Raw genomic sequence first — 21,427 nt, forward strand, 5'->3', positions numbered from 1 at the left:
TTCTCCAGAATTAACAGTGGACTCACATCACTCCTCTGAAGCTGGTTGACTTTGGCTTGCATCATGATGGGGTGGTCATCAATAGCAGTGAAGGGGACGGTGTCTGGGTTTTGCCTGTATTTTTTCTGAAGGAAACAAGTAGATGTGCACATTATTTAAAATATCCCACCAGTTATTAAATTTGTTGTTTTTGGATGTCAAGAATGCAGTTTTAAAGACAGGTATATACAGGAAAAGTAATGCAAGCCTGTTGGAGACATACCTCACTAAGGATCTCACCAGCTTTCTTTGCCTTTTCCACCTCCATGGAGCCAAAGGTGACCCACGGGGTACCCTTGGTATAGTTATTGTAGTCGGACTTGTACTCATTCTACAAAGAAGAAAAGCAAACAAAAAATAGAAACAAATCAAAAAGACAAAAAAACACTGTCAGAGAATACATAATCTCATTAAAAAGCATCCAAGTACAAGTTTTTACATTCTGACTGAAACCAGCAACTCAACTTTCAACATAAAGTCTGTCTATACTCACATTACTCTGTATGATGTTGGCTTGCTTGGCCAGTTCCAGCAGAATACTATCGTAGGGAAGGAAGTAGTTGGGGTTGATGCTCCTGTACTTAGCCATGCTGGCAATGGCCTGGGATTTCTTGGCCAAGGTGACTGACATCATATCCAGTGGAGTGTGGTACTTAGTCTTTATCTTTTCATAGTCCTTTTTATATTCACGCTATGGAGAAATTGGTAAGAGATTGCTCAAGTGTGCACTCTTTTCTCAGTTAGAAAACAGCAACATTAAGGGAGATGTGAGATATTGTCATTAGGTGAACAAATGACTTACATCACTCTGGATTTTGGCCACATGAACGGAGTGCAAGATTTTGGGATCATCATTAATGCTCAGGGCTCCAACCATTTGTCCCTTGTTCTTCTCATACTCCTTTTTATATTTAACCTGCACAGATTGGCAGATTATGAAAGACTAGATTAATAAAAAAGAACTATAATTCATCTGAATTTTACAGATCATGCATAAAACACAAAAAAAGGTTGACACTGTAGCACACTTACATCACTGGCAATGTTTGTGTGAGCACGGGCAGCAAGGATTGAGATGGCATCGCCCCTGACCTCAAACTTTTTCGCTTTAGATTTCTCCCAATCATACTTATAACAGCTCTGCAAGGAGAAAACCATTTTCAAAAAATCAGGAAAGTGAAGATTTACACAAAAGTAAAGCTGACAGGAATTGAACTGTAGAGATCGATAGAAATTACTTACATCACTGAGGTTAAAAGCGTTTACTCTGGACTGGATGAAGAAGGGAGAGTCTGGAGGTACATGACACTTGAACTTGGTTTCTTCGTGCTTTGCCTTGTAGTTCAACTGCAAACACAATGATCACAATGCTTTATAATATTTCATCCTCCCTTCATTAGCCATTTTAAGACAGGTACTTAGGAGATGTATTATTTGGTTTTTTGTCACTGGAGGGCAGTAGTGCATTAGTTGGACTCCATCTGAGAGGATACTTACTGTTCCTTTCCATGCCTCCCCAACCTCTCTCTGATCACAGGGTTTATTCTGGGCCAACTGAATGCTTGTTTCTATTTATACTCCAAAGAAATGGCTCTCCAGTTTCCATGGTGCCCATAGAAAGACAGCTGGGCAACATGGATGATTGGGCACATTTAAAGGTGATCTGCATATCCAGGAGAATTTGATCTAAAGCATTAGCTCATGATTGTAGCAATTTCAGTCAATAAACGGTGAATATAATCAATAAAAACTAGGGCTGTCAAAATTAGCGTGTTAACGCAGGTTAATCCAGCACCATAATTAATCAGATTAAAAATTTCAACGCAATTAATGCATCTGCAGCGCAGAAGGACTCAAAATCCCTGAAAGGTCTCTGGCAACACATTTTGGGTATTTTAAATTTGATGGGACGCTTCTATTTTACCGGCGCAGCTTTTCCAGTGTTTATGGCATTAGTTTATCAGCTCAGGAAACACACAGACCAATTAGGTATGAGTTCAGCCATCCATGTGAAGCTACTCAGCCAATGAATTGGTCTCTGCATTCCAGCCGCTAAACATCGCAGCTGAGTTCAGAAAACAGGTGAGGGACAGACGAGAGGAGGACGGGCCAAAACATAAACATGAAAAGCACTCAGAGAGTGCAGTGCTCCGCCAAGACTGTTCATTCCTCAATTTTATTCAGAAATCACGGTAACATAGAATCTGTCTATTTAATATAGATCGACCCACAAACTAACTAAATAAATACAAAATTGCCTTACGTGAGCACAGGTACGTGTTGTGCATGTGTACGTTATGTAGTACAGATATCAAATTGCGTGACTAAAATATGTAACGTGTCGAGTGAATTTTTGCAGGTAATTGACACAGCGTTCACTTGTCACGGTTATGGCGACGCTGTGCCGGCCGCTATATCTTGCAATGGAAAATCCTTAACAAATCCGTGGATCCAGACTATAAGCCGCACCACTGCCAAAATCTAATGAGGCGGTCCATGTGTCATTTCTGACCTTCCCTGAAAATTTCATCCAAATCCGTTGGTCTGTTTTAGAGTAATATTGCAGACGAACAGAGAGGTTAACAGACAAACGTACGCTAATCGTCACATAACTCCGCGGTGTTCCTTGGCGGAGTAATAAACAAATCGACACCGAGAGGAAAGTCGCCCTGCACATGTTGACTATGTTTGGCTCAACATACAGCTGTAAGCCAGCTTCTCAACTGTGAATACAATCCAAACTAAATATGGTTCCAGACTCACCAATGAGCTCCAAATGTGTTTGAGAACGACCCTGACACCATTCAGGCCATGATTCAGAATACTGGCAGCTCAGTTCTCCCATTAAGCAGCAGGGGTATAAGGGGAGTGATATAAGAGGAAAAAAAATGTAAAAGTGTTCAACTGTTTAAATTTTTTGAGATTTAGGTATTGTTAAAGATGTATATAAGTTGGTTCAGGTTGTTCAGTCATTATTTTTCATTTTATTTTCATATCAAAAGTTATTTCTTAATAAATGTTGTCAAAATGTTTTTGAACTGTACTGAATTTATTTGATTTGATGGTCAGTTATTGATTACATGCAGACACTAATAAAACTACTAGGTTACATCAACATATATCACACTAATTCAAGTTAGACATTAAGATTTTCTGGACCTTTGCTTTAATACATTGTCTCTGACTGGACCTCTTTGAATTTTAGTTGAATACCCCTGCACTAAACAGCACACTGGACTTTTTTTTCAATACAAAAAACCCCCAAGGACGGAACAGTCCACCAACTTACAGTAATATGCACACTCTACAGGAAGGAGTTTTTTTTTCACTTAAGCACAGGTGTTTAATAAACATGTTAAGTACAGATACAGTCCCTTCTTTCTTGAATCTGTTTGCTCACACACACAAAAAAACCCGCGATTAATATAGATTAAAAATGAATGACATTTAATCGGGATTAATCAAAATTAATCTGGGGCGACCCTGTGATTAATCTGATCAAAACATTTTAATCGTTTGGCAGCACTAATAAAAATATTCACAACGAGTGCATATGAATCACTGTCATCATATTAGAAAGATATTGGTAGGTTGTTATCATATAAACTGCCAGTTTTCATTTTAATGCCTTTTGTGTCAGCACCAGAAAGGTCCAAAAAGGGTACATACGTCACTTAGCTGCTTGGCGTTGATGGCGGCTTGAACCATAACAGGCGAATCCATCACTTGTGTAAATTTCACTGTGTCTGGATGTTGCCGGTAAACTTTCTGAAAAGCAGAAGATTGAAAAAGAATGTGTCATACATACAATCTATTCTTTTTTTGCAAAAAAGTATTTTATGAACTGAGCACTCACATCATTACACTGCTGAAGCTTCTTTGTGGCTTCATATTCAGGTGTAATTGTTTGAGGGAAGAAGCATCTAGTTTTTATGTCGTCATACTCAGCTTTATATAATTGCTGTAAGGTAAAATATGACAAATGTGAGAAAAGATACAGTGAAGTGTATTAAATTTTTTACTTCAGTAATTTGATTTGAAAACTGAAACAAAAAAGCACAAGGACTTACCTCATTCTTCATTTCCTCGACTTTTTGGCAGTGAAGCATATAGAGGTCCTCATAGCTGCCGATGTAGTGGCCCTTCACCTCATTGTCATACTTTTCTTTGTAGCGTGCCTAAAAACATTAGGAAACATATAAGTACTTTGTAAAACTTCTGGTTTGGGATAAAAGAAAGTCTTTGAACTCATAGAGGGTTCTTACATCAGTGAACTTTTTAAGTACGGAGTCCATCTGAAACTTGGGCGTATCACAATAGTTGATGCTGAACCCCCTGGACTTCTCATAGCTGGCCTTATATACTTTCTGCAAAGAAGATAAGAAAAAAAAATTAAAAATAAATGACAAGCATAAAAAACACAGTTAACTCTTGGTTAGAAACTCAAATAGGCAAAAGCTCAAAAAATACATGAGCAGCAACAGAAATAATTTGTATGTACATGAAGTGGACTAACTGTAAAAAACAAATACGACTGGTAACTTGCATTAATTGAATCCTTTTTAACATCGGTTCATTGTATGCAAGAGAGCACTGCAACTGTCTCCCATACGGTTTAATTAGCACCACTAATATTACAATCCACTTAGAGGAACTGCATGTCAGAGACCAGGTATTACGCCCACAACCACCTCAATCATTTAAGCAGTCACTTTATACGTTGGTTAAGTGTCTAATAAGAGTAGCTATAATTTTTTTCGCAAACATCTCTGTCTAGATAATAAACACACAAGGAGACCAGCTATGCTAATTTAACATGGTAGTGCTCATTTCCAGAGGTGGGTAGTAACGAAATACATTTACTCCATTACATTTACTTGAGTAACTTTTCGAAAAACTTCTACTTGAGCAGATCTGTGAAGAAGAAACGTTACTCTTACTCCATTACACTGGGCTACACTCGACTCGTAACTTTTTTATTTACCACATTAGATATGCTTGGAGAGATGTCCCCAGTGAATCTACTAAATGACTGTGTTTCACCAATCAGACGAAGCAACAATCATCACGTGACTCGGTTTCACCAGACGTCGCCCTGCAGTCATATGACGACATACGAACTGTGGCGGCAGAGCGGCACGAAGTCGTAACAGACAGGGAATGAAAAAAACGGGGGCATTTTTGAGACGTCTGATCTTGCTTCGGAGTCCGACAACACTAGCATAGCATTAGCATGATATCTCCGTCTTCAGCTTTTGTCTTCTAACAAAAGTGAAGTGAAGCATGACGTCAGGCTGGTAGATCCGCGTGGGGGTGGGGGGGGGGGGCGGCACAACCACCGAATATTCGGATATTCGGGTCCAGTCTGAGTGAGTCTGTGCCATTTGGAGGGAAGTGAAATGCAGTATACAGTATATCATGTCACTGGAAGTAGTTTACACTGTTCAAACATAAAAACGTTAAGCTTTTGTTTCAAAAGCTTTGTGGTGTGAAAAACAGATTTGGAAATTTGCGTTTCTTGTGCCTTAACTTGTCATTTTGTAAAGATGTTATTTATTTTTGCTATTTTTTTATTTTATTCTTTGAAAATACCAGAATTTGCACATTATTTTACATTTTTGTCTGATCTCATCATTTCAAAAAAATAAATCGTACATTACAATCAAACAGTTACTCAGTACTTGAGTAGTCTTTTCACCAAATACTTTTTTTTACTCTTACTTGAGTAATTTTTTGGATAGCTACTTTTTACTTCTACTTGAGTGATATTATTTCTTCTGTTGAAGAAGCCTCTTGGATGAGAGGTGAAACGTCTTCAAGGAACTTTCTTAAAATCCAGTTGGATCGATTTAAACAACTTTGGATAACCATGACCTGGATGAATGAAAAACTACACAGACATCGTTTTATAGCTTGTTTTTCTCCAAATAAAAGACGTTTGTATTTTCTATTAGAAAAAACAGCTGGGATTTCTTATTTTAAAAAAGTCTTTTCTTGACACCTACATCACTGAGGATGGTGCCAGCATATCTGAGCTGTCTCAGAAGAGGATTCTCTGTGGCGGGGAGAGTGTTGTAGTCACACTGTGCTTTTGTCTTCTCATAATCCTTCTTGTATTGGACCTAAGGACAGAAACAGATTAGTGTGAGTAAAAGGAGATGAAAGTGTGCTGATGGGGTGTGTCTGCATAACAGTGGTACAGTCATTTAGTGTGCCTTTATCATTTCTTAAACTGATGCATGTTTGCATTGTGTGTGTGTGTGTGTGTGTGTGTGTGTGTGTGTGTGTGTGTGTGTGTGTGTGTGTGTGTGTCTATAAGGTATACAGGAACTGAAAAGACTCTTCACACAGTCTCATAATGTTACTGCATACCAGTGAAACTACACACTGAATCTGTGCAGCGACAATGAACCAAATGTAGCTCTCTCAGTCATGCAATGTGGGCACAATACACTGTGTCCCTGCGTCAGAGTGGACTCAGCCTGTTGACTCACACTCTGCTCTGAGACATGGGTCAACTTGCTGTCGTGTCTTCCACATGAGATAGGACCTATAAAAATACCCCGATACCTTTGTGTTTGTGCGTGTTTGTGCGCTCACCTCACTAGCAGCAATACGAGCCTTCTTGTTTGTCTCGTAAACAGGCGTGTCTGTTTGCATGAAATAAATTTGGTCTTTTTCATTCTCGTAGGTTTGCGTGTATTTTCTCTGGAAGTTAAAACAACAAAAGACGACAAGTTAAATACAGAAAAAAGTAGAATTCTTGAGGTCTTTTTGCTCTGTGGGATCTTACATCGCTGAGATTGTCCATCGCCACCCTGGCAGTGGCCACGTCGAAGTAGGGCGTCTCACACCATTGACCCTTCACGTTTTTATTGTAATCTTCCTTGTACTTAAGCTGTGGGAAACCAATAAGAATCAACATTAGGACATGTATTTTTTATAAAACAGTAATGTTTCTGTTGAGTAAAGAACAGATGCATCGTACTAGCTGTACTAATATCACTATATATTAAATAAAACATATTAGGAATGACTGGTATCGCTATAAATTGAAGCTATTCTTAGCTTCTTGCTTCCATTTAATTGTGGCTACTAATATCATAGAGCAGGTGGCCAGTTATCCCTAGCAGTGGCTCAGGCCTAGTTGGTGGTCCTATTTTTAGGAGTGCACTGCACAAGGTACAAGTTTGAGCATCTAAAATGCATTTTTCCTGCACCACATTTAGGTGTATTGCTCTCCTGTTCCTATTTGGCATTGTGATGACACGTCCTGTGTGAAAGAATATTAGCTGACCTTTAAGAGAAGCGACAATGTACTTGTGTCTCCATAATCTAAATGGCAGCCATAATGATGGGGAGGAAATGACTTTAAGTGCAGATACTGATCCTAATCAACTCCATAGAAAATGCACAGATAATGTCTGACAATGGATCCTTTGTAATTATAGTTTTCAAGAGTGGAGTGGGTATACTATACATGTACAGCCACAAAAATTCTGTCACAATCATTATTATCTGTCCATGGTGACTTTTCTTGTGCACTTATGAATGGGAAATGACACTGAGAGTGCATGAGAACAAACAAAAATTCTCATTTTTTGAGCGTTGCAGTGTTTTTTGCTTTCAAAAGGTATGTATTTGTGGGTTTAACAGCCTGGCGATTGAATTACGGGAAGCAAGATGAAGAAAATTGTTAAATTTATCACCTCTTCCTCAATCCTCCTGTGTTTCTGTAGATTTTACATTTACAAAGTGTAATACAGTTCAGAATTGTTGTACTTACATCACTGTGCTGATGGGCCACTCTCTTGGCCAGTTCCACCTCAGGAGGATCAGCCAAGGAGGTGTACTTGGCCTTGCGCTGGTCATGACCCTTCTTATAGTGAACCTACAGGGTCACACAAAGCAGGAGTTGAAATTCATTGAGGTGGTTAATTCTTCAACATCGATATTTGAACTTAGTGCACAGTTCTGCCTCTGTCTAAATTGGCTGGCAGTTTCCCTGTGTCAGCAGAAAAGGTTTAAACACAATTGAACACTAGAAGGAGAAGCTCGAATGACAATATTAATTGCCTTCATAGAGAGAGGAACCTGCTGTGTATGATACATCTGACTCAGCACAAACAAATAGACCCTGAGAAAAAGTTGTTTGCCTGAGTGATTGATGCTGAATTGCAATCTGCCAGCAAAGGCGGTGAGAAATAACAGCTCCGGTGGATTAAAAAATAAAAGAGCATGCTAATGACTGACTCTGGAAAAGTGACGTAAGTCAAACATTACCCAATTTTTGTTCTCGGGGAAATAGCTCCAAATGACATTACAAAAATCTTGTACAAGTACAGTTATATATATATTGTAATAGAAAGTCTATTTAAAAACTGCTTAGAGATGACTTAACCAAGTGAGAATGTGTGCGACCAGTGAATAGTGTCTTAATGTTGCAATTTGCATCACTGACTTTAATGCCATCTTACAAAATGTGCAGGAGTTAAAGTATAAAGTGTCTAATAAGCAAATGACAACATCCTAATGATTTATTATATTACTATTAATTACTATATTATATATTACTATAATATGTAAAGTCATGTCTTTGTCACAATACTGTGTCTTTTGCAGGTATTTAAACCACATTTATTCAAAACCTGACTGATGGAACACTGTTTTATTGATAATAAACTTGACTTACATCACTGAGGACCTCCTGAGCCTTGGCCACCCTGCGCAGCTCGGGGCTGTCGCTGTAAGGGTAGTACATGGTCTTCTCTTCGTCCCAGGCCTCCGTGTAAAGTTTCTGAACAAGGTGTAAAGTCATTACTTACTCCATGCACGTAAAATATTTCAACAGATGCTCTTAAAATTTAATTATAAAATTAGATGGTGTTCATATTCATTCCTTGATGCCACATTACTTTGCTATAGTTAGCAGCATTCTTCACAGCCAGAACCAGCTCAGGAGCATCAGGTGGCAGCAGATACTTATCCTTAGCCTCGTCCCACTTCTGCCTGTACAGAACCTACAAGAGACAAACATTTATTTATTAATAGATTTGCAAATGTCAATTGTCAAACCTTTCTATGTTTGTATAAATTCAGTTAACTTACCTTGCTGATCAGTTCAGATACATGCTTGACGTGGGTGACCTCTTTGGCCTCACCATCATACAAGCTGGTTGTGCGAGCCTTCATTCCCTCCATGCGGTATTTAACCTGATCACAAGATGAGCAATTTCACATTACATACGACTACAGCAAGATCAAATCAAATTTAAGGAACTGAGCTTTACTTTTACAGTTGCTTACAAATGTTCAGAATTTCTCCTCCACATTCCTACTACTTAGCTTATTGATTGGCTACAGAATTAAATTTTATTTAAAGCTCAACTGAGCTATTTAAGCTCAATTCTGTGTTGAAAGTTACATATTTAGAAGTTTTTTTTTCCCATGATAACTACATTTATCATAAAACTGGGGAGATGAAATGCTGCATCTTTAGTGCTCCAGCTCTCTAGCTGACCTATGACTCTGCTCTAACTCTGTAAAAACTACTCAGGTTGTACTATTGGAGTGATTTAGCTACACATGCTCGAGCAGCATACAATTCTAAAGACATAATGATACAGAAAGTCCCACCCTGCAGGTTAACAGGTTTGGTTCTTTAGTTTTGTTACATATGAGACCTTGGAAGTCTGAATCTGTGTTTTAAAACTCAGAGTCATTGGTACGCTGTAGCTTAAAGGTGGAAACGATCAACCATGGTGTTGACCACTTATTTCTCTCATTATATGTCTTCTAGCATATAAAAACACCATATGAACATGTTCACAAGGTAAACAACATCATTTTCACCAGAGGGGGATTCTGACCAGCAATCTTCCATCCCAATAATCTTCTTGCTCCCATCCTTAAGCTATCACCACAGTCCTAAGCAGTACCTCACTAAGCTGCTCCTGGGCCTTCCTGATGCGAATCATTTCAGGGGTGTCAGCAATGAAGGCAGGAGGCGCGCCTCTGGACATGTCATACGCCTGGCGGTACTTATTCTGTCAAGGACAATGACAATTGTATACAGTATAACAGTCATGACATATAAAGCAAGACAACAAATCATAAGTTCACATATTAAGTCAAAGTGAAAATAATATCAACCAAAATGTTTTTAAAGTAATTTTTTAGATAATTTAGACCTCATAATGACTAACGTATTGATTCTTGGTCTTAAATTTGTCTTACGTGGCTGAACTGCTCCAGCATCTTCTGGCTGTGGGCCAGGTATGGAGTCATGAACTTGGAAGTATCCACCTTGACCTTCTTCCTGACTTTCCTGGTGGGCAACCCAGACTGAGAGGAGGACAGACGAGAATACAATTAACTATCCAAGTGACAAACAGACTTGTACATGTATTAATTACAGAAAACAAACTGGACAAAAAGCAAAACTACATCCACAGAGGGAACAGGCTTACTGATATTTTGTCAAAACAGATAATTTAATAATGATTTGACAATGTTTAACTGAAGAGAGAAGCTCTTACCAATTTGATTTGTCTGAGTCTGCAGTACAATCATTGCTCTGATTACTCACCTTCAATAACTGAATACAATACAATACAATACAATACAATAACTATTAATCCCCGAAGGGAAATTCAATTGTCTGGGGTCTCATCCGTTTACTTTTGAATTAAATAGTCTAATTGCTGATGGAAGCGTTTCAAGCCAATATTTATTCAGCACTAATTTATTCTACATGAAAGTCAGTGAGTCAGAATAATGGAATTATTATTATGTGCTATGATCATGCTGGATGAAAGGTGACTGAAGGACAGAACAGTCCAAGACAAGCAAAAGAGAAGCATTGAATACACAGTAGCACCTAATATCCATGAGTGCCTTGTGCCACATGCAGTGTCAGGCTCAGCAGCATGTATACATAAGGTTTAAACCATTGTATCTCAAGTGTTGCCCAGTAAAATTACAAAGAAGCAAATTACGCAACCCCATCGACTGCCCAAAAAAGTATCCATTTCTTCTTGGAGGTCACATCATTATGTCAAAACATTTGTAGAGTTTTAACTGATTTCTAATCGCTTAAAATAATCTTAAACAGCTTGTGAGTACACCCCTGTGCAATATCATTTAAATGTCACATGATTCAAAGTGTATCACCGTACAGTAATGGCATAACGTCTAAGTTGAACAGTTGGGTATTTGTTCATAAAAAAGACTGTTTCAAGTCAGGACATATCATGGCCAGAATGGCCTTATTCTCTTTTTTAGAAACTCTTGTGTGACTTGGGCAGTGTACTTTAGATCGTCATCATACTAGAATATACCTTTTCTGCCAAGCTTCTGCTGACTGGGAGTCATCTTGTCGGCCAGTTCTTTAGTATATCCACAGGTATTCATGGTGCCATTTAAAAATATCATATCCCCAACAGGTTTCCCAATTATGGACCCCCATTTTGACACACTCTCTGGTCTGTCCTTCACTGTCAGGACTATGCATTCACTGTGGTAGCCCTGGCTAGGTTTACACCAACCATAATGGACTCCATCTGAGCCAAACAAATTTATCTTGGTCTCATCTGACCAAAGAATGTATTTCCAATATTCATGGTCTGTAGCACAGTTTCATATTGCAATTTTGGACACGTCATGCTTGCAAAAGCAAGCATGAGTTTTTTTTCATGGATGGTAAAGTTATTGGCTTTATTGGTTATGCACAGTTCTTCACAAAAATTCAGATTTCCAATGAAAACCCCTGTGCCAAACCTGCCACTCTGTTTATCGAAGCCAGATTGTGAAATAAATATATTGTCCATGGTGTTGCTAAAGGAGGACGGTTGTGGCTCTGATCAGTGCCACCATGGCTTGTTCCATGTCTCCTGATTACTGCTGCCACTATGTGTTCACAGATTTTTAATTGGTCATCAATCGTCCTATATCCTGTTCATCTTTTTAAAGCTTAACCATCACATTTTTAACATTCTCGGGCAATTCTTTTCTGTGTGGAACCGTGATGTAAATATGCAGATAGACACAGTCCAAAGTCAAATCAAGTCACAGTTTTATTATATTGTACATTAAAAACAACAGCCATTGCACCAATGTCCTTTTCAGTTTAAAAAAAAAAAAAAAAAAAAATTATTGCATTACAAAAAAATGTAAGTTCAAAAATGGGGTCGAGACCCTGCAGTGGGATTTATGGTGTAATTTTACCAGAGTAATTTAACATTTTAGGAATTAAAACCATACATAACACATGTAAAGCACTACTTTACTTTAGTATAACATATATTAAAACTACACAGTGTTATTAATTATGGAGAATAACCTAACTAATGTACTAACATAGCTAAGACCCCATTGTTTTATAAATTATAGAACTAATGTAACTAATACAAATATTAAGGCTAAGATGCTATGGCTAAGATCCTACAACATGACCAATTCTGGTGATTACGGTAACTTGGCGAAATCAGATAGGACCAAAACTGCAAAATTCAGGTGTCTATTGAACTTTTTATACCCTGTTAATGCAGTTAGACTCATTGGTAGACGAGTATACTCGTTTTAGTGTCAGTGATCACAGGTTTTGGAACTTGGGCATCAGTGATCCCATGTATATTTACTTTGGTTGCGCTGAATTTTTACTTTGGGGTCTGCATTTTCAACACAGTTCTTCTAAAGTATTTGGTTTCGATTGTTAATAGGTGGGAAATACTCGACTTGCAAACTCAGATTTAATGCAATTATTTAGAGGAGATACAATTGAGAATTATTTAACATGTAAGTGATATTGTACAGGGTTGTACTCACATATCTAGTATTCTATAAACCCATCAATAACAAAGACACTATGCACTCAGTGTAATATAACAGCAGATTATCTATACAGGCATGCAGACAAGGAGGGGAATGCATCATAAGACATAGGGGGCAATGGGTGGCAGGGCTGTCCTGCCCTACATTAACCACTGTGCCTGGGGAGAAGGTGCTTTACCTGAAAGAACTCACTCTTGCCAGTGGTAGTCGTTGTCATCTGCTCAACATATTACAAATATAGGACTCACTCTGGGTTTTCAAAACCAGAACACGTTATGGGAGAAACAGCATAGTACTTTTTGGATTGAGGGTGATTTTTCTAAAGCTCTGGTATTCATCAAAGGCTGTCACTGACACCTCCAGTAGGAAATCCTTCAACAATGCATCACATTAGTAGCTGTTCTATCAAATGCCCCCAAACAGTCCATCAACTCCATAAAATCAGTGTTGTCATCTGGGATTTTTGTTAGAACTTGCAATAAACTGATTAACTCTCAACTCAATTAGTGTCACAGAAAGAATGCTGAGATCCCCAGCGGTGAAAATAGTATGATGTAATTGTGACTGCAATCTAATTAAGCTAGTATTATACAAAGGATAAAGAGTCATTAATATCCTCAGTGCTATGTGAGCCTGACCACGCCAAATCTTTGATCCTCTAACCAAGTCTAAAAACACCTGGCTTTCACATGACAGTAATTCTATTCTTATTTGTCATTTCAAACATCATTGTTGCTATTATCAGTTGCCACAGCACAAAGCATTACACAAACTAAGATGGCTTCATAATCTCCACGTCTGTTCACAGACATCTCATGGGCTTAAAGAATTGGTTCACCTAAATATTTAAATCTCATTTTCCCACTTAGGTCTCTATTGGGATCTATCCATGCATGTAGTTTTTGGTTTTATTTGCTGTCTTAGAGAGTTTTGCCTTCACCCCAAACAGAGGGAAATTAGTTTATTGTGCTCCCATCTAAAATCAACAGCAATTTATCTTTCTAGAAATAGTTCCTTCCTTATTATGAATGAGGTGTCGACCGAATATTGGCCTGGTCAGTTAGCCAATTGATATTCATCATTTTTCCAATTATCAGGATTATTATGGTTTTTACTTCAAAATAAATTAGTTTAAAAATACACTACTTTGGCTCTGATGCACAAATTTCTCCCAGTCTGAAGCCTATGTCCTCAAGGAATATCCCACCTATAGTATTATCTGAATGGTTACACATCATGATTCACTTAAAACATGAATAAACAAGACATTTTATTTAAGTTTTGTGTTGGAGTTTGTGGTATTCAGAATTTAGACACCATGATTTTCATTTTTACTTCAAATGTATCTCAGTTCTAAATATCCGTTAGAGGTCTCCTTGATTAGTCATAAACTATATCAGTATCAGTCCTGAAAAAACAAATTATCTGACCCCTACTCTGAATAACCCACAGTCTGTTTGTATTGGAAGTATTTTCTATCATAAGAAATAGGTTTTGAAAACTGTTCAAAACAAGCATGTCTCATCCCCTTTATATTAGAATGGAGACAAATATCTTAAAACTTAACTTAAACTTGTAAATAAAATTTAAAAAACTGGTTGCATGGATAGACACTATTAGAGGTAGGTTTTGTTCTTTAGATTAACCAAACTTTTAAGGGGAAAACATTCTTTTCTAGTGAAGCAACTTATATTACAGTAGCCAAAAGCACGCCCACATATATACTGTTCCATGAATAGCACCTCTAACTTGCAATCCGTCTGAAACACACTTCCCCTTTCATAGGAAGCAACACAGTGAAACCTTTACAGTCACACAAGCTAAGAGACTTTATGTGCTAACCACACCTCCTTCAAATCTACCTGAATATATGAATAACCAGAGCTGAGAGAAAGAACATCTCAATCATTTTAACAACATCTGTAAGAGGCTTCAATTATCTGAATCTATCAGACAGGAGAGAACCATAAGTGTAATTAAACCCTACAACTAACTTTAATAGTCTCTACGATGCAAAGCAGAAACAACGCCTCTCTAGCACCATGTTTTTTCATGCAACCACCTCCCCAAACCACATTTCTCGTACTGTGACAGTGTGATTTACAGGACAGTGGCTCGTCTCATTTTCTCCTCTCCCTCTCTCCCTCTCTAGCTTGGTCACTTTCTCTCCCTTTACTCCTTCCTCCTCTCCATCTCCCTGCCAATGTACTGGAGATGTCCATTTCTAAATTTGTCTGCATGTCAGACAGAGATCTCTACACTCCACCTCTGAATGACCCCACAAGTTAATAATTTTTTAAGTTAAGAGAAAAAAAACCCTGGAAATTCTAACTATTTACGAGGTAAATTTAAAAAAAAAACAAACTTAGAAATAACTACACTTTCTAACAAAGACTTTCTAAATTCTTGTGATTGTGCTTTAAACTATATACTTATTGCTATGTGTAACCTGGACAGCACTATGTTTCTCCCCATTCTATAGATCAAATAAGAAGTCATCTTACTTCTTACTGCAAACAATGCAACTTTTCTCCACAGTATAGATGAAAGTGCTAGTGAAATCAGAGTGTATTGGTTTTAATCCACTTGTCCCACCTCCCAAACGATTTACATCTTTGTAATAAAGATGGTAAATCTGTTTGATATGTTATATGGGAGTTGAATGATGGAAAAAAAAGATTGCTTTGTATGATGAGATAATATTGTGACAGACAAGAACAATCATTCAGACTCCCCTATAAGATATCAAGAATATTACGCACAAACATATACGAGGCCAACTTTAATCCTATTTCACCAGGAAATATGAGATTAAGTGTTAGCCTTCTGTTTTCACTCTTCCATCGGACACTGGAAAGGAGACCTTGAACAAGACAATATTTCACACGCAAAATGGGCTCTCAACACAACAAGAAATATAACCAACAATTGAGGTTTGATAGTATACGCTGGAGGAAAATATGACTGATGAACACCAACTGGCATGATTGGTGTAAAATGCAATGAGGTCAGACAAAATGGTAATTTCCAGAAATTCGGACACTCCCAGAATGTATGTAATCCTATCATAGTACCACCTAAGCTACATGTGAAGGATATTATCGTAATTTGGGTACCATTACATAATGACAAAAGGTATTCATCCATAACTTAGATATGTTGGAGATAGTTGTATGCCTTCAACAGTATTCTAATTAAATGAATGCTGTACAGCCATATACAGATGCATGTGGAATAAAAATGACTTTATCTGACAACTGTGTAATGAATACATCACTAGACTCCATTTTTCATGCTGTGTGGCTCAGGTAAAGGCATTTAACAGGACACCAGCACAATATAATTTGATTTAGGACTTAAAACCCACCAGAAGGTGCCCATCTGAAACATAACACCAATAGACATGGATGCCCCGTTCCATGAACTGCTGACTGTAAGGGGTATCATCACTAACTATTCATAGGGCCTCTCGCTGGACCAGTACATCCAGTGGACAGTCTCTCTCTACGAGATTAAATGAAATCAACTCTTAATCATATTTAGGTTAAAAATGAGTAAAACTAATTGAGCATAGCAAGGGAAATGAAGAAAAGCAGTCTTTCATTTTACGATCAATGCACATGACCAGGTGAGAAGAAGTCCACCAACCTCAACGATTTCGTATTCCTCCTCCTCCTCCTGGTCATCAAAATCTTCATTATCCGCCATTTTGGGCTGGTTGTAGCAGCTCTACACAAAACACAGATTGCATTATTAGGCACTCATTATTTCAGCTCTGAATGGGTAATATTGGGCATATCTAAAGGGAAAGCACACAATGTTCTGCATGTTCTGTCAGTAGCATCAAGTCAAAGTTTCATACAGAATAAACTGGGACTTGGACAAGAGATCAAAGGTAAGCAGGGCTATTTTAGGATGCTCCAAGTCATCTCCCTGTTGAACCCAATTCCCCTATTTAAAAAAAGGAATATTAAACAGCAAAAACCAGCATATTGATCTTCAACCAATGTTCTTGCCATACCAGCAAAAGATTCTCGCAGTATTTCCTGAGAGTAAGGAAGCCTCACATCCACTAGGGTCTCAAACTGACTCTGTGATTTGCCCCAATCCTAAACGAGATAGTAAAATGTGTGAAACACCTCACAAAAATGTTTTGTCAGTAATCACACAGGGAAAAGAGCAGATTAGGAAGGTGAGGCATTATAATAGGCCTCTGAATGTGCCACAGCCGCCCTTCCTCCCTTACATGCCACAACACAGCTCAAAGAACTGTGCCTCCTGGCTGAAGTTTGGCGACAGCTGCCCAACAGTGCTTCAGCTATTTGACATGTAAGCTAATGCCACAGCCTGATTGGTCAACTCGGTTTAGCAAATGGAGATGCAATGCCTTCTGAGGCTGCAGGTTAAATATAGGATGACATACTAACTACCTTTTTTAGCACTTGATTTCCCTATCTTTGAATTAAAATATACATTTCTCTATTAAATAAGAAGGGAAAGAAGCAGAACAGTTCAGGTAGAAAGACAAAATAGCCAGGCAGGTGCTGAGATTTTGGAAAGAAGACAAAGTGGCCAGGCTGCTGCTGTAGAAGTTTCAGATACATCCATAGGTGGGCCTGGTGTTATCTTGCTTGAGTCTTGCAGTTCTGGACTAGTTGGTTACTCCTTCAATGTGCAAGTGTTCACAACTCCTTATTCCTCAATCAGTTCCTCCTGAATCCAGACGGCAGCAAGGGATGGAAACAACGGATGTCCAAAAAGATGGAAAACCATGCAGGTGGTAGAAAACATGGACATTTCTGGGTTTTATCCTTTCCTTTGCTTACCAGTAATGTTAAAGTTTAATGGTCTCCCAAGCCGCCAAAGCCTCCCCAGCTTCCCTCCAGAGAAACGCTGGGCGACAGCACACAGCTGCGGTTTCTACCCAGGTTATCATGTGGCTGACGCAGCCAATCACAGGCCAGTGCTCTCAGGTTTCAAACTCTAAATATATCAAAGAGCACCTGTTGAGGCTAATGCATCAGCGGTACAGTTATGAGGAAGGCAGTGGGGTGAGCGGTGGGGTCTCAAGAACACAAACCCACATTACAACAGTAACGCCCAGTGTGGATGGTTTAGTGGCAGTTGTGATGCTGACAAAAGCAAATGTTGTTGTTTTTTCTGCCATGGATTTGGAAAATAGGTCTGACCACAGCTGAGAATATGAGTACGAGGAGAAGCCTAGCTTAAGGCCCAGGACAGCCGTGAGTGTCAGATCTGTTGAGGTCATCTGTCAGCTGACTGAGTGGGCGACGTCCTGTCAAGAATCAGGTCAACATTGAACTGAGGAAGACAAGAAACAATATGCCACCATGAATATGAACCACAAATGAATAGCTACTCAGCTTGATTGTATCTGAAAAAAGATAAATGCTCATAAATCACAGATTCACCCTGGAATGAGGACGAGCCTGTAAACAAATCATGAGTCATCCTAAGCAAGTCATGACAATTGTATCAGAATGAAGATAAAGTACTGTGGATAAGTCTGTGGATTTCCAGGTTGTATTTCCTTCTTGAAAGAAAAAAACAAAAAATAAATTTTTTTCTATAGTTTTTACCATTAAGTACATTTAAGGTTATTAAAATCAGCTTGATCCTCACTTTCTGAAAGCATTGTCTTGTTCTCTTTATTAAAACTAAATTCACTCAAACAAAAGCATTTACTGAGTGGCAGCATTTTCTGCTTTGATAACTGATTCATACTGTTGCACCTGAGCACCCACTTTCTCTAAGGAGCAGTAAGATACTATGTTTGGGTTGAAATCCAAAATTCAGTTTTACAATTAAATGGAAATATTTTAGATGTCTGTGGCTATGTTGCTTTTTTAAACTTTATTTTAACCAGTTGAAGAACTGTACTTGCATTTTAAAACTGACCATATTGCCCCGTGGAGCACTACTAGCTGCATTTAATTGCTTGCAAACGTCACCATTTTTATTTTAAGTCTTGGAAAAAAATGAAAATATTTTAGATGTCTTACTATCTAGAATATTTCCATTTAATGATATGTTCATATTGGAAATATCATAGCATCTAAAGCATTTGCATAATGTTAGATAAAATTCACCAATTTTCAACTAGGTTTGGATGTACTGCACAAGTCTCCAATAGGCAGACCACTGCATGCTATTGTGTTTAAGATGAAATTTAAATAATGTGGCTGCCATCATCAGGTCCGCTCTACATGTTGTCCTGTATTACTTCTGTTCTCTTATAATTAAAATTGTATCATTGTATCATAAGTAATTGGCACTCACATCAAAAATAAAGCAAATTGTCAAATTTCTATTTGGCAGAGCTGACAGCTAGTCAACTTTCACACAATCTGAGTGCAACTGTGAACATGTAAAGGACTGAGAATGCGACAGGTACGTTCCTCTTGAAATGATGTACCTCTATCTCTCTGGTATGCTACATCTTTACTCTCACTCTCTGCCAGGAGCAGGGTGCTACCCAAGACCAAGATGGACAACAGCAGCTGAATGTCTCTCTCTGTCTGTCCCCCTCCTAAGAGCTGTAATAGCCCTCCTTTCGTTGATGCACTGGGTAACTGCTGTTTGGTCCTCATTAGCAACATCACTGCAGTCCTGATCTCATCTAATCTACAAAACTAAAAAAAGGAGGCTAGTTTTAAAGGGTGAGTTGACCTAGATTCCAAAATATTCTTTCGAAGTAATCACATTCTATCACTTACACAGTGGTTTGTGGCATAGTTTTAACGTATTTACACAAATGTCAGACTTTTAGGATAGCACAATAAAGTATTAGACACAATCAGTGCAAATTTTAAAGATCATATTCAGGTTTTGGGTTTATGTTCTCAAGTTTTAGTTCTCCATCTTAGAGATAACTGGAATATTCTGGTTGTGACCACATTGAGTAAAAGACATTCAAAAAGTGAAATGACAACACATTCCCCAAGGTACAAAGGCCCAAACTGCATTATCAAGAAGTCACTGTCAATAAATGTACTTCAAACAAAAAAAGGTGTTTTATGTTGATATTATTGCTAATAGGTGGAAATATTTTTTTAGACTACAAAAACATTGCATGCATTATTTCAAATGATGAGCACCCAGAGAGGGCTACATGATGCTTAGTCACTGGAAAAAATTACAGATGACCAGAGATCAGAACACAACACCTGCAGGGAAGGCAACCACAACACCAACACAGCCAACTGTAAATACTGGCCCACCAACACCAAAAAAATGATGGATTTCAGTGAGGTAAGATGCCTAAAATGAAAACCAACTGGTCCATCATGGAGTGACTTTGCAAGCACAGGATAGGTGGTTGCTTACAATTACATGGGTTTACAGATGCGCGTCTGCCCTAACCTGTCTAGATCTAAAAGAAGCAAGTGATGCCCTGGGTTGGTCAGTGCTGCTAAGCGTGTATTGGACTTGCACAGACATGATGCCAAAGGACATGGCTTTCCAAACACACATTTGTGGTGACACACTACTGATACATTACTCAAAATAAACTACAGGACACACAAGTCTCCAATTCTTCACTGTGGATTCTTTGCAAATGGACACAAATATATAGTATATCACAAAATGATTGTGAAGAATTATTTATTCTAGGTTTTGGCATTTTGGTAACAGGGAACTATTTGGGTTTGACTTACCTGCTACAACAAAATCACAACAGTAAAGCCAACTTTTAAAGTCTGACAGGGTTTCAATTGAAGGTGAAACCTTGTCAGACTTGTCAGCTTTAGGAACAATGACACAGTCAACACATCTTTTCAAACATGCACATCAATAAATACAGAACCAATTGTGACGAGGTGAGACAGAAATGAAAGACAACACAAAATGTGACCATAAAAGTGCCACCATGAGGACCTATTCCTGGAAATTTCCCAGTGCTTCCACATGTATCGTATGGTCATTTCCACAGATCAGTTGTCTTGTGAGGCCCTGATGTCAATGCAGAGGGCTTGTATTAAACTGGTTCCACCTTTGTAAATAAGTTCCATTGTAGGTCATGTTGCATTCAAAGAAACGACATTTGAAATATCTCAGAAATTAAAGCCCAAACTATGAGCTTTAGCCTGAAAAAGCTGTGAAGAGCTACAACGCTGGGCTTGTTGCTTCTGGTGATCCTTTTATACATCATGGAGAGGCATTTGATTTAATGCTGAAGGAGAAAATACTCATGATATGCTTCATTTCACAGCAGAACAGGAAGCTCAATATTAAAGGCATTTTAAAGAGGCATGCTGTCAAAGGTATCCATAGGCCTGTTGTTACATAAGGCATGATGAAGGGAAGCCAAGATGTCACGAAAGGACAATCACAAGTCAAAGTATTATTGTGCTTAATGGTAAGGCCGTTTGCTGACTTTGTATAAATCAACTGCCTCACAACGACATCACCATGATAACAGATCAGCCGAGGAGGAGTCACGCCTATGAGCGAAGTGAAGAGGTGGAGGCATCAGAATACCAACTTTAAAACAGAGTTTGACTTTGGTTTCTGTTCGTCGTCATTCGTTTGAACT

General features: G+C 38.3%; 1 protein-coding gene across 22 annotated transcripts in view; it reads right to left on the reverse strand.

The window, feature by feature from the left end:
• The window catches only part of neb (nebulin), a 75,707-nt gene extending 57,901 nt beyond the window's left edge, over nucleotides 1-17,806 (reverse strand). For 9 of the 22 annotated variants that reach the window (XM_035945252.2, XM_035945210.2, XM_035945256.2 and 6 more), the window contains exons 1-22: nucleotides 17,697-17,804; nucleotides 16,519-16,599; nucleotides 13,049-13,087; nucleotides 10,276-10,383; nucleotides 9,978-10,085; nucleotides 9,148-9,252; nucleotides 8,955-9,059; nucleotides 8,732-8,836; nucleotides 7,826-7,930; nucleotides 6,833-6,937; nucleotides 6,640-6,747; nucleotides 6,045-6,161; nucleotides 4,305-4,406; nucleotides 4,110-4,217; nucleotides 3,896-4,000; nucleotides 3,709-3,807; nucleotides 1,282-1,386; nucleotides 1,072-1,179; nucleotides 842-955; nucleotides 533-730; nucleotides 263-370; nucleotides 27-125 (exon numbers count right to left, since the gene is read on the reverse strand). In XM_035945252.2, coding sequence (XP_035801145.2) covers nucleotides 27-125; nucleotides 263-370; nucleotides 533-730; nucleotides 842-955; nucleotides 1,072-1,179; nucleotides 1,282-1,386; nucleotides 3,709-3,807; nucleotides 3,896-4,000; nucleotides 4,110-4,217; nucleotides 4,305-4,406; nucleotides 6,045-6,161; nucleotides 6,640-6,747; nucleotides 6,833-6,937; nucleotides 7,826-7,930; nucleotides 8,732-8,836; nucleotides 8,955-9,059; nucleotides 9,148-9,252; nucleotides 9,978-10,085; nucleotides 10,276-10,383; nucleotides 13,049-13,087; nucleotides 16,519-16,578 — 2,211 coding nt within the window. In that variant the 5' untranslated portion in view covers nucleotides 16,579-16,599; nucleotides 17,697-17,804. Of the gene's footprint in view, nucleotides 1-26; nucleotides 126-262; nucleotides 371-532; nucleotides 731-841; nucleotides 956-1,071; nucleotides 1,180-1,281; nucleotides 1,387-3,708; nucleotides 3,808-3,895; nucleotides 4,001-4,109; nucleotides 4,218-4,304; nucleotides 4,407-6,044; nucleotides 6,162-6,639; nucleotides 6,748-6,832; nucleotides 6,938-7,825; nucleotides 7,931-8,731; nucleotides 8,837-8,954; nucleotides 9,060-9,147; nucleotides 9,253-9,977; nucleotides 10,086-10,275; nucleotides 10,384-13,048; nucleotides 13,088-16,518; nucleotides 16,600-16,891; nucleotides 17,042-17,696 lie in introns of those variants that run through there. The other 13 variants (XM_035945213.2, XM_035945227.2, XM_035945199.2 and 10 more) reach the window with 6 other exon arrangements.
• Nucleotides 17,807-21,427: the final 3,621 nt, after the last annotated feature.

Source organism: Amphiprion ocellaris, chromosome 11 (assembly GCF_022539595.1).
Source record: "Amphiprion ocellaris isolate individual 3 ecotype Okinawa chromosome 11, ASM2253959v1, whole genome shotgun sequence".
In the NCBI taxonomy this organism is placed as follows: Eukaryota; Metazoa; Chordata; class Actinopteri; family Pomacentridae; genus Amphiprion; species Amphiprion ocellaris.